General features: G+C 32.0%; 1 protein-coding gene across 5 annotated transcripts in view; it reads right to left on the reverse strand.

The window, feature by feature from the left end:
- TCF12 (transcription factor 12) overlaps positions 1–14228 on the reverse strand; it is a 349904-nt gene that overhangs the window by 43569 nt on the left and 292107 nt on the right. For 3 of the 5 annotated variants that reach the window (XM_023751610.1, XM_023751612.1, XM_023751611.1), the window contains exons 9-11: positions 1935–2040; positions 543–682; positions 141–285 (exon numbers count right to left, since the gene is read on the reverse strand). In XM_023751610.1, coding sequence (XP_023607378.1) covers positions 141–285; positions 543–682; positions 1935–2040 — 391 coding nt within the window. Of the gene's footprint in view, positions 1–140; positions 286–542; positions 683–1934; positions 2041–12845; positions 13019–14228 lie in introns of those variants that run through there. The other 2 variants (XM_006085912.3, XM_014453406.2) reach the window with 1 other exon arrangement.

Genomic DNA, 14228 nt, shown 5'->3' on the forward strand with positions numbered 1-14228 from the left:
TTTCTACACTAAGAAAAATGAAAATATTTCTTTTCTTCCTTTCTTTTATTTTTAAATTCAATACTAAAAATATATTAAAAGGTATGGGGTTGACTGAAATTCCCATAACTAGGGAGTTTTGCCAACTTGAAAAAGCTCACCTAGAATGCTATCTGATCCATTGATTGGAGGAGTGTGTGAAGCAGCAACGTAAGGTGAACTGCTGGTACTGCCACGATGGAAGCTGGACATTGGTGGAAGACTCGTGTTTATGTCTGTTGGTGAAACTGAGTGTGGAGGATAACTCTAGAGAAAGGGGGAAAGAGACATACTGTATTAAATACATTTTCTTAATAATATGCACATATAACTGGACAACTACTGTAACAGGTCAAAAAGAACATCACAAGTTAGCAGCTAAAGTGTCATGCTTAATGCAGTAAGCTTAGACATATTTCAAACTTCAGAAGTTTTGGCAGAACCAAATCTTACACTTGTAATCCAATAAGAAACACAAGTGCGGACAAAGTGCTGCTACACCCTAGTCATGTGTTACAGCCTACCAAGCGGTCATGTGAATGAAGGCTGCCATAACTACTGGATTGAGACATGTGGGAAGTGGAGGTCCCCAGAATTCCACCAAAACCAGGCTGGCTCATCCCATTTGATGAACTCCAAAGATCAGAAGAATTGTGGGTCCCATCTAAGACAAAAAGAGAAATATAAAATTTTCCTTAGCTAAAAATTTTTCTTATTTTGATGATGCTAAAAAATTCAAAGGGTACCCTCCAGATATTTTTCCCTCCCCTTTCCAATCTAGTCTTCTATCTAGTTTTCTTCCCTTCCAAACTGCATGACTATCTAAAAAGAAGGAATAAAACTTTACAGTTAGAGAAAAAGTTATTCAAACTAATAGGTAAGCTATTATAAAAATCCTCAAAAGATCTAGCTTAATAGCAAGAATCATAAAAATTCCAAATTTGGGGATATGTTGGATTTAATTTTAGGTTAAGTGGTATACTCATAAATATTTTTTTAAAGTCCTTAATCTATAACATACAATTTACATTATATCAAACATTCTGAAACTGCAGAATAAAAAAGTTTCTCTAAAACAGTGGTTCTCAACCTGTGGGTCGCGACCCCTTTGGCAGTCGAACGACCCTTTCACAGGGGTCGCCTAAGACCATCCTGCATATAAGATATTTACATTACGATTCACAACAGTAGCAACATTACAGTTATGAAGTAGCAACGAAAATAATTTTATGGTTGGGTCACAACATGAGGAACTATATTTAAAGGGCCAGAAGGTTGAGAACCACTGCTCTAAAAGTAAACCTAAGTAATTGATAATGCCTATATTACAGTCAGCCTTCAAATGAAATGTTAGCAATGACTTCATTCACCAATGTAAAGTCAAGGAACCACTTATGCAGTAATTTATTGCTCCCATAGTATACACTTTCCATAGTCCAAAACCACAGGAGACCAAATAAAAATGATTTGCTAGACATAAATTAATGGAAATGTAATACTTTCTCTATCTTAACAAGTCGTATTCTGACCTATGATATTCACTCTTTATTCATATTGATAAATCTAGGAATGATATGAATCTGTAATTTAAATAAGAACCTAGAGTTGTTAATATCTTTCATACATTTAAATTATACAATGAAAAATTCATTTTTCTCAGTTTAAATCAATTATAAATTCAATCAATAGTAGATGGGCACTCCAATGGTTTGCTGGATAGTCCAACAATGCAGTCAGCAATAAATCACACTAGAGAATTTTAAAAAATAAATTTTCATTTACATCAGCCAAAAATACCTAGATAAAAAATGTCTGAATTTCTATAAAGGTATTCTTTTTCCTCACAACTGTACAATTTTAGCTAATATACAATAGATAACTGCTGTAGTATTTGACAACTATTTGGCAGTACTTACCTTGCATAAAGAAAGTGCTAGCAAACATACTGGTTGGTGGCTTGGGAGATGGATAACTAGGAGATTCACGGTTGAAATCATCTGAATTTGGGGATGGTGCATATACCTTAAAATTAAATACGAAATTTAATTAAAATGTAAATTACTCTCATATCACTTATGTATAATGATTGTAGCATTATAAAGGGCCATAAAAGGCTTACCTCATATCTACGAAGGCCTAACACAGATCCAAAGAAATTGCTTAAATCCATATAAATAATGTCTAACTTGGTTACTATCTACGTATTTATTTTTAGCTGATTACTAGAGAAAAATACTACTCCAAATACAGGGTGGGGCAAAAGTAGATTTAGTTGTTTGTATGAAAAATAATGCAATTGTTAATAAATAATAATACAAGAATAAACTCTGTTTTGTGTATTCACAACTGTAAACCTACCTTTGCCCCACCTTATATTCCTGTAATATATCTTTGTGTGACAATTATACCAGGTGGTTGAAGAAAGTCATAAATGTTGACTCTGTTTACAAGACATAAATTCATATAAACTCGTGATTCAAAATGTGATGATGGAAACAAATGTCTTTTGAACAGAGCATGAAATAAAATTTAGGTTTAATCATAAAAATTCATTCTTTTCTCTATTACAAGATTTATTAAAAAATACATTAGATTAAGTGCTACTATGCTTTATTACTACTTAAGAAACTCATTTAATTTGTCAGAGCAGCACTAATTTCCTTTGGCACATCTTTGCTTCAGATAAGCAAAATATGAACATTTTGAACTGGCAAATGGACAACATTGGCATTTTTCTAGAAAACTAAAGGGTCAATCAAATAACTTTAAAAAAATGTTTGTACTGATTTCAGAGAGAGGAAAGAAGAGGGAGAGAGGGACAGAAAGATCAATGATGAGAGAGACTCATTAATTAGCTACCTTCTGCACACCCCCTACTAGGGATTGAGCCCACAACTCGGTCATGTGCCCTGACCGGGAATTGAACTAGCAACCTCTTCACGGTCGATACTCAACCACTGAGCCACACCGGCTAGGCCACATAACTTTAATACTCAGAACATGATCAAACCATTTTCATGATGAACACTGAAACCAAGATGAAAAAAGAATACATTTAAGGTAATACATGGTCTGTAAAAGTAAAGCGGGAGTCAGGAAGAATGGAAAGGTGTATTATGAACAGTGTATAAAACATTTCTTTTGTTTAGTCTGATAAGAATATGTACATTAAAATTCACTCCAAAATAAAAATCCTAAGAGTCCACTTGAGAGTCCCATTAAAATTATGGGAGCATGTATAAAAAAATCATATTTATTTCATAAGCATAAGAAATTTCTGGAATTATACACGAGAAACTTAATGGTTACACATCTGGACTTAGAACTGGGAAGGAGGACATTTACTTTATGCCCTTCACACAGTTTGATATTTTTACCCTGAGCACATATTTCTATGCACAAATAAAAAAAAGTCAAGGAAGCACACACTGAGATTACAATGGGAGCCAAATTTTTTATTTACATAAACTATCATTTATATTCCATTTAGTCTTTCACTGAGGTATTAACTAACTGTAAAGACTTCTGGCAAATTACTTAACCCTCCAGACTCAACTTTCTCATCTGAAAGATAGTGCTAACAGTACCTGCCTGCATTAGGTGGTTGGTAGGAAGATCAGACAAGATGATATATATAAAATGTTTAGCACAATGATCACTCACCAAGTATTAGCTAATAGTATCATTCTTATAGGAGCAGTTATAATGCTATGTATTATCCCTGTTCAGTCCTCAAATACTGTTTCTTACAGCTGTCTGATGTGATCTGAAAAATTCATCTACATAAAAGGTTAAAAAGCCAATTTTTACTCTTCTTGCTACTTGTGCTGATACTTGCACAGGTGTGTCTTTTTAATGGATTAGGAACTCAGGTTAGTTTCCTACCTTTCAGATCCCAAAGGTAAAAATACACCTGTGGTACCTGAGAAGTTTGGGACAAGATATATTCTTATGAATTATCCAGAAGGATCCTAGATAGGGCAATATGGTAGATAAAATGTTTCATTCATATATATATATATATATATATATATATATATATATATATATATATATATATATATATATAAAAGTTTTCTAGCTTAGTATTACATAAAAACAGTGTGAAAATGAAATAATTGGGTATACACAAATGTGTTTGGAATGTATTATATAGGCTATGATAGGCAAGAAAAAGTTTTCAGGAGAGGAATTTTGTACTTTTTTCTTTTAATCAAGATTCAGTGTCTACATTCAGCCACAGATAGATGCTCTCTGTTCCCTTTATATATTGATTTTCCCAAACTAGGCTAAAACCACAAACAACAAAAAATAAAGTAAATCCAAATATATAGCATGAAAATAAAATTTAGAAACCAGCATTAGAACATGTGCTGTTGTTTTGTCACAAATGCTTATTTATTATATACATGATCACTGATCTGAAAGTATGAAATAAAAAATTCTCTATTTCTATACAGGTTATTGACTGAAACAGTAGGTAAGCCTCCCACTGATCATTATGAAAAACTCCAGTTTTGATGTCATTTCACAAAAAAACCTACATAATTTGCCAGTTTAAATTTATAATAATTTATCAATTTATATTTCTTTATCCTTATTACCATTCAATTCACTGTATTCCGAACAAAATATACTTACTTTAATAAAAAGATAAACCTCACTTTACTGCTTTACAAATTGCTGTCAAATAAAGAATATACTGATCAGATAATGGTTAATAGATGGCTGTCATGTAAAGCAAGAAAAACCACCAAGGAGAAGAGACTTGCCTACTCTTGTAAACATTTTGAAACTATACAGAGAAAATAAAATGGACTCAAAATGGACTCATTTTAGAGGTAAAGTTATTTTTAATGTTAGTTTTTATAAACAGACATTGAAAAATAAATGGATTTTTGAAGGATAGATCTTATAAATGAAAATGGTAAAAACTAAACTACCATAAGTTTATCATATATTTACTAACGTAAGTTCAAAGTTTGTATATTAATAAAAATGTTTTGAAAAACATGGTTCTTAGGCCCATCTAACAGCATTTCTAACCCAGCCAAAGAACTTTACTTTTGGTATCTTAACCATAGCTTGCAAAAACACAGATGCAATGTTATGAAGCAGCAGTTGTGCCAGTCTTGATTTTTCAGATCAAAGAGTTCTTGCGGCAAAGCGCAACTGATGTGGTCTCAAAGACTTTATTAACTCCAGATGTAGGGAAATAGTCAGCCAATTCCACAAAAAGAGCAAGTCTCTTTTAGTTACAATCAGTACTGGCTACAAATTAAAACCAGACTGCTTATGTCATCTGATCACCTGCACATAGATGCCAGTTTTTTTCTAGTTAATGATCTAATCATGCATTTAAATCTTAAGTATGATTTCGTATCACAGCAAACAATCTCAAAATTAAGAGAAAAGAATATGTATGCTTTAAGATGATTAAAATCTACCAGAAGTCAAACTATTAAAAAGAAATAGAAAAAACTACAAGTAATTTAAGATGTTCTAATAAAATGTGGTACTCAGAAATTGTCTTTAGAATTCTAGCTCCATTTAAGAATGTCAGGCTCACAGTAGCTATCATGAGACTGTCTTTCTTCTTTCCCACGCACTTACATTTTCTCCTTCAGGAATGGTGATGAGAGAAAATTTGAGTGTCTAGTGAATAGAACCATAACATTTATTCCAACTTGAATGAATATATAACTGAAAATCTAAGAGTATCTTCCTTTCACTGTTAAAGAACAAATCCACATTAATATCTTTAATGTCCTCATCCCATCCATCCAAATTGACTTTTTTAAGAGTAATAGAGTACACCAGGGATGAATATTTACAATTATAGCGATCACACAATTATCCTTGGAATGTTAAAACATACAAGCAATGTGAGTTAAGTTAGCAAAAACAGATTCCCCTTTTCCTGTTTGGATGGTTCAGTTCAATCATATGGATAACCCCAAATTCAGGGCAGCCACTTTGTTTAGCTCTAGAGGCTGGAGCTGTGTACTGTGCTCTTGATTTTAATGCATCCTTCATGTAATTAATATTGGAAACATCTATGCAAAGCAGGGAGGCATAATTATTTTCTGATGCTTACTGAGAAAAGATGCAAGAAAGTAAAAAGCTTTTGCTAAAATGATCTTTTCTTTTATCTTGTCATAACCAGTGATGAGTTAAAAGACAATGTCATTCCCCATGGTTTTTAAAATAGATTCACCGCCTGTATGGTGACTGATATTTTTAAATATTCCAAATGATGAAGAGATGAGAATAGCTGTATATCCTAATTAAGAAACCTTCTACAGAAAATGAGAAGAATGCTTTAGATGAGCACTGGCCAATAGAGGTTTCTGTGACGATGGAAATGTCCTATATCTGTGCTGTACAATAGCAGCCACTAATTACACGTGACTATGGAACACTTGAAAGGTGGATAGTACAACTGAGGAAATGAAACTTTAATTAGTTTAGTTATATGTGACTAGTGGCTACTACAGAACAACACAGGTGTAGATCACTCTTCTTTACCTAACAGTTTAAAATCACATACATTACTTTAAAAGAAATATTCTAGCAGTCTCATAAGCTCCAAGGCCCATCAAAACCATAACCAGCCCAAACCCTCACCTTGGGAACACCTTCAGCTAATTTGGAAAGGAAGCTAGAGAAGCTTATCCATTGTTCTGAGCATGTTCTAACAGAAATTATTACCAAGATTTCCATATGCTTAAGCTTCTATTTGTTCTTTTGTAAAGATGCTTTGAATAGTTCTCTTTTAAGTTAAAGATCATTAAATGCTTTATTACATATTTAGCACAAATATGTAAAAAACGTTATGCTAAAAATAGAAATAATCTTTAGCACAACTGTTATCAACTTACCAAAATAACAAAATAAAACACAATCATTTGGCTAATTAATCTTACCATCAGAATTTTAAAATAAAAATGTGAAATCATATTCAAGAACATCCATTTAATTAATCATATATTTTATATAACTACATTTTATATTAAACAATATAAAATTTTACAAGCTGGTACTTAAAACCTGAAAAAGAAAATCCCAACTAAAGTCAAATCCTGAAATACTATTAATTAAATTTTGGGGGCAATAATTTTTAAAATGTGCACATTTAAGAGTTAACACTCAAAAACTAAAAAAGAAAAACTAAGTAATTATTATAAGATTTACTTTTTAGTTATTGCTGATTACCTATGCAGGTTCCACACATAGTAACACACACAAATAACAGCTTCCTGAATTTTGTGGGACCTGAATTTAGTAAAAAATAAGCTGTTTAAAAAAGAGTAGATAAGTTGTTTAATAATTATACTCACTCAGATAAGAATGCTAGATAAGTGTTAGAGGAAGTTAAAGAAATTTCCTAAAAATGATTTCCTATTTATTCTTCTGATCACTTTGGATCCATTATTTACTATAAATACTGATATTATGTATACACTCAGATAAAAAGCATCTTTCACCTAACTGGCAAAATTTTAAAGTTTCTGAAATTTAGGTCTTCCCACTTTCCTTGTTCCTTCTCTAATCAAAATTAAAACAACATAACCCCAAAGAAAAAGTAATTAAAACATTTAATTAAATCTATGAAACAGCAGTCTAATCAAAGGATTCCCCCATATCTAAGACACAAATGACAGATTTGATAAATATCTTAATGCTTTTAGTATTTTAATATTACATAAACAAATTTTGCCATAGAGCCCAATCTATGACAATAGATTTTATGGTGATTGCAAACCTAGGGAGAAAATATTTGGATAGTTCCAGTACTAAATACCACAAGAACTAAAATCAAAGGCATTAAAAAGTAAAATGTCTGAAGCACAAGAACTAATTCAGGGACATAGAAACCATCTCTATGGAAGATTCTTTTCACCTAATTAGCATGCTAAAAACAATGATAATTCCTATAAAAGATATATATATATGTGTATTTTTGATAATTTCATAAATAAGAGCAGTATCTTTTTTCAAGAATTTGCAGAGACATGTTTAGGATGAAGTAAAATGTCCTTGCTAATAACAGTAAGAAAAAAGAATTCAGTTTTGGCACAAAACTGCTTAAAATTAATTGCTACTTCTGCTGTCTAACAAGCATAATGAATATTACTGGTTTTCAATTGTGAGAAAAACTTCTTAGGTAAGTCAAGCACATTTTTATAACTTAACAGCACTGGGCATATTTCATTAGCTCTTTATTGTAACTGCTAACATTTCTATAATAACCACAAAATTTTCCTGAGAGATAAACTGTGAAATTTTTAAAGGACTGGGTTTGAAATTTGTATGCTGGGATAATATAGTACTTGAACAAATCAATGAGTGTCATTTCTTAGTTACCTGCATTTTAAAGAAATTTAGATCCAACAATACAGCACCTGACCCCTTTCTTTAACATGTTTATTAACTAGTCAAAAGGGACATAAACTTCTTTCTAACATTAATAAAGTTGATCAGTGAGTGACAGCATACTCTCTTGGCAGGGCCTATGGTTTTAACTCACTGATATTTGTGCTCACTTGAATCAGGATAAAAAAAAAAGACCTTCTTAGATTCATATCAGGAATATAGTCTCAGATATTTTTGGTAAAGGGATAAACAATCAAATAAGATTTAAGATGAAGTCCTTGTCACTCAATGTCTTTAGTATTCTACCTTTAGAGAATTATTAAATGACTTCATATTTTCCTCATCATATACATTAGATTTAACTCTATTGGGCCCACAGACAGCCTGGAAATTTGAATTAATTTAATTGTGTTTTCTTTCCCTTGTTAATTAGCAGCAAATCCCCAACAAAACACAAATGTAGTTCTATACACTCTCACAGGGGTTTATGTGCTTTTATTAACTGAAAATGTTTATTTGAAAAATAAGTCTTAGAAATATTTACAATGCCATTTTAGCTACTTGAGACCCTAATTCTTATGAAATACAAATTATGTGGGCAGAAAGCTGCTAAAACTATGCTAAACCAGTTTCTAGTACTACGAGTTCTATTCGAAGAGGAGACATGAGTTTTTAAACTTATTTAGGATAGTTTTAAGTTCTTCATCTTAAACAGAAATAAAAATTTGCTTGACTGACCACATCAATTAGCATTCAGAAAATTGTTAGCCTGATCAAAATATATTTATTTATTTTTAGGAATGGCCCAGTGTTTTTCTGTTACATTTTCTTTCCATTGTAGTATGTTTTGATATAAATGGTAGTAAGGATAAGTGAAGTTAGGCCCTTTGCTATGGAGACTAGTTGCTTTGCTCTTGGATGATATAAAAGAGAAAACCTGCTCTTGGGAGAGAGACCTGGGTTCAATTCTGGCTTAAGCACTTACTAACTGGGGCTTGAGCAAGTTACTTAACTTCCCTGAACCTCATTTTCCTTACTTATAAAAGGCTAGAAACAGATAAATGATAGAATAAATGCAAAAATTAAATGAGGTAAACATGAAGCCCCCGCCACCCCCAGCATAGTTCCTGACAGAGTAGCCCTTATAATCATGTTAGTGCCTTCCTCTTCTTTCCCAGATTCTATACAAAAAAGTTCAATATTCAAAATGTGTCTTTAAGCTTGAGTTTTAAAACTTGGATTTCTATGTTGTCTCTAATAAGATTAAAATAATCCCCTGATACAATTAGAAGAGCATCATGTCTGTACTTGCTACAATTTTTATACCTGGAATACTTTGCAGCATCTTCAGTTCAAGGCCTAGAAAATGGAGGCAGATCAGATGAGAGAAAGGCAGAAACTCCAGAATCCTCATGTGAAGAAAACAGGAGGAATCTTCTCCTCCCAAAACTTTCCTTCCTTTACCCCTAAGACTTTCTAGTTTTCTGCATAAAGGACACAATTTAGTCATATCAATGAGAAAACTGAATGCAGGCCAAGTTCTTTATATATAAGGAGTTCAGAAACCCATAATTCCTTGCTATTTTTTTCTTTTTGTTATTTTTTAAATCTCAAAAAAATAGATAATATTCAATTGATTTTAAGTCCTCTATCATAAACACATATTAATAGCTTACAGTATGATAAAGAATGTAGCTAACTATAGCTATGTATGATTCAGAACATTAACCCCTTCACTTTTCAAACAGTGGGAAAATAGGGTTAATATTTTTGGCTTTTCTTTTCTGCATATAGGTGTCCAAGTGTGTTATATCCCAACAATACAATACGGCCACATAATCTTAAATAATAAAATATGAAAAGACTCTTTTCTGATTTTTTCCCCTACAGTCTGCCAGTCTTATTAAAATACCCCAAATATCATCAAAATATATACAATCAACTTGAAAATTTAAAAATAAAGACAAAACAAAAAGGGGGGGAAGCATTTTGTTTAAGACTAGTATCACTTAGGATTTCTTGCTCTCACACAATACCCATAATGGAATCATAAAAATAAAATCAATGTGAATTTATTAGCATTTCAAAATATTAATCTGCCCTATCATCTTAAAATAAATTGATAAAATGGGATCAAAGAGTGAGCTTAAATTTAACTTGTTTACTATGAGAATTATATAAACATTCCATGACTCAAAAGAGGAAGTATATTTCAGATCCAGAAATATTAACGTAAAGTGCTAGTTTTTACTATAAAACATTGGTAGGTAGACATTTCCTAATATATACTAAGATTGAAGTATTTACATAGTCTTTGGATAATGTAATTGCATACCACATGATTTTCTCATTGAAGAGTTGTAAGAGAATAATAATAAAAAACTAGATAGAGGTGGTAAAAATAAAATGCATATACGAAAATACATATAAAACCAGGGCCTATGATACAGAAGACTAAGACAATAAATATATCATCTCTTTATGCATTTTTCAGGAACATAAAAGTCACCTCTGACCTGTATCAGGCGCAGGCTATCAATTTCTGGCTACACTTCTCTACCATACTAGCTCTGTCATCTACACTAAGCCTGGAAATACTTAATAAGATCAAAGCTGTTGCTCCCCCCTCCCCCCCCAATGTAGAACAAAGAGAAATGTTGTAATAGAGTGATCTGTGCTCTCAAAAGAATAAAATCTAAACTCAATTTGAGTTATAGTCTCTCTTCAAGGGTCCCGTATAAATAATTTTACTGATCTCTCTCTCTCTCTCTCTCTCTCTCTCTCTCTCTCTCTCTCCCACCACCACCACCACCACCACCACCACCCCACCACCACCTTCAAACAGACTATTTTACTTAAAATTGAACATAAAAGAAAAATATTTTCACATTTGAAAGACAGTTGCCAAGGAAATATATATACAGATCAAGTAATTTCACTTCTATTACCCCATCGAAACCTACCTCTCACATTCTCTAAAGCTCTACCTATACCGGCAGTGTGAACACATACTTTTTAATGAGTTTAAGTAAGGATAGTTTGGTTTGATTATCCTCTATTAAGAAATATTACCCAAAAGTTAACAACCAAATGCTAACAGAGTTCAAAGAGGCCTTACTGAAGCAATCAGAGAATGAAGAAGTGCTTTCATTAGTTCTCACATGCCCTGGTTAGAAATAGAGAGGGTGGGGCAAAAGTGGGTTTACAGTTGTTGAGTATGTGAAACAGAGTTTATTCTCGCATTATTATTTGTCAATTATTGTATTATTTTCTGCACAAACAACTGTTAATACTTTAACCCCTATCCTGTAAGCTACTTTAAAACATTCAAGTGGTAGAAAGGGTAGGGACAAATGTAGCTGAATTTTTATACCTATTTTGGGAAATGTGATCAAATTTCCTAATTTCACACATTAACATAAAATATGTCTCTACTCCTAACCAACCCACCACACCCCCCACCAAAACACTAAAGTTATATAAGTATTTAATAAGACACCTGAGGGAAAACTTTCTTGGGGAATGATTAAGGAGAAAAATACTGAATTCCTGACACAAACCCAAGATTGTTATTCATTAGTATAACATTTTTATAATGTTTAACAATTATCTTACAAAGGTAACTCCCTCCTATTGTGTCTTCCAGAGAAGTTCACTGTCTTTTTAGAATATACAAAATCCTTGATTTAAAGATATTTTTGCAGAAACATACTAAATAATTAATACTAAGTAATGAAAGAATAGAAAAGTCTTACTTAGCAACACAGAAAGGTATTATTTTAAAACATCTAACCATGTGCTGTAAATCGACCAGAAATACATTCTTTGGGAAATATATAAATGCATTCTTTGAAAAATAGTGATTTATTTTATGAATCTGCACAGGGTTAAAATTCTAGTTTGATTGGAAACAGATGGTATCCCAGTAAAGTCGGGCTCTGGGCCTGAAACTCCAAACAGGAAATACGGCCCTCACTAGCTGACTGCTTCCCTAATCATTCCCAGAGCTTCATACTTGTTATTTTTATGAATATCCAATATGACTTTCATCTTTGCCTTCTATCTAGAAAGCATTAAAGAAAAGAATCTTCTCTGTCTATATATGTGTGTGTACTTTATATATACATTCTATGTTTACAACATAGTAAAACATTAAAACAAAAGTACTTTCAAGCTCATTGCTAGTAAAGAAATCAGGCATTAAAAATAATAATTCAAAAATTTAAGTTTATTTTCTATACTATTTAAAAATAAAATCCAACAACTACTGAGTAACTGTGTCAAAGACACAACTTTACTGACACTACTTACAAAAAAAATACACAATCTAAATGTATTGTAGAAAATTATAAAACAAAACCTCACAGATTTTAGTAAAAAGCAATTAATCTAAACTGTTTTCCATTAAACAAGCCAGTCAAAAGCTATATGAACAAAGAAAAAAGACTTACCGTTTTCCCATTGTAATAATACATCAAAGAATTGCTGCCCATTCCAGGAACAGGATAAGCACAATACATGTTGATTTTGAAAATGTTACTGTTTGCAGCTAATGCACAGAGATTCTCTCCAAGACATACATCCACACAGCTAGAGTTAAGTCTTCAGCACTATGCATCCACACATGGATCTACTCAAAAGGAACTTATGCAAAACAGGACTGAACCAACTCACAGAGCAGAGAGGGAGGGTTTATGCCGTAAGTGTAATCTCTTTCAATTTCTATTAAGTCCTTGCATTGTGGAGAATAGCGATAAGATAAACTTTAGGGTATAAAAAAATACATGTCACTTACAAATGCTAAAAAATAAAAAAAGCAGTTTCCTAGAAATAAATATCTCAAGGAATTATTAATTTTGCCATATATATGAGATTATCTATTTCAAAGAAAGGCAAACGGAGAGATCTGCTCATCTGTTTTTAGTTTTAATTAAATAAGAGCACTTGTGGCTGGGAAACCTAGCTTGCCACACCTTTAGCAACATTACCATCTGGCATGGTCTAAAGTTGCTTCCAACTTTGATAAACACATGATCAAGCAATCAGAAACTGGAAACACTGATTCATATGTAATAAGAGGGACCTAGGCAGTTAAGCCTTGTACAAAATCACTTCCTGGAGAAAGCGGACCTGTCATGTAAGTACCTCTTAACTAGGTAGAACAAACAATGATTTTTAAAAAAAAACTATAAAAGTATTATTGAAAAAGAAGGGAAAGGAACACATTTCATGGAAATGTTCAGTCCAAAAAATAGGATTTCAGTTATAAAGCTCCTTAAATTCCTCATTCATTATACCAGTTAAAAGTTTATAATGGGCTGCACTCTTCTAGAACATCTAATATGTATTAAGCAATTCAGTAATAAAAAAAACAAACAAGGTTTTGTATTCCCTTATAAAAAAGTGTGAAAAGCCAGTGTGTATAACAGACAGAATGTACACTCTGGCTGATAACCTAAAAAAGGTTTCTTTGAACTCTTTCCTCCTTCTAAGTTAATTATTGTTTATATATTTATATTTTACTGTTAATGCTTAAATTTCTCAAAAAGAACAAATAATCAGTGTTCGAATCTCATAGATTTCAAAAATTCATTATATTTAGAAGTCAAAAGGTTTTAGACATTGTCTGCAAATCCGTATTTCTCACACACAAACATATTTTGTTATTTAAAAACTGGTGTGGACAATTTTTTAGAATATCAACTTTTCTCTGATATGCTCCTATCAAAACCTTTTTGTACTATCGCTTCTCTCTGTGCCTTGTAGATTCTAACAGTACTGTGTTAATCAGAGGAGAGCTCATACGCTGCAAATTGGGGTACATTACTTTTGAT

The sequence above is a fragment of the Myotis lucifugus genome, unplaced genomic scaffold (assembly GCF_000147115.1).
Source record: "Myotis lucifugus unplaced genomic scaffold, Myoluc2.0 scaffold_23, whole genome shotgun sequence".
In the NCBI taxonomy this organism is placed as follows: Eukaryota; Metazoa; Chordata; class Mammalia; order Chiroptera; family Vespertilionidae; genus Myotis; species Myotis lucifugus.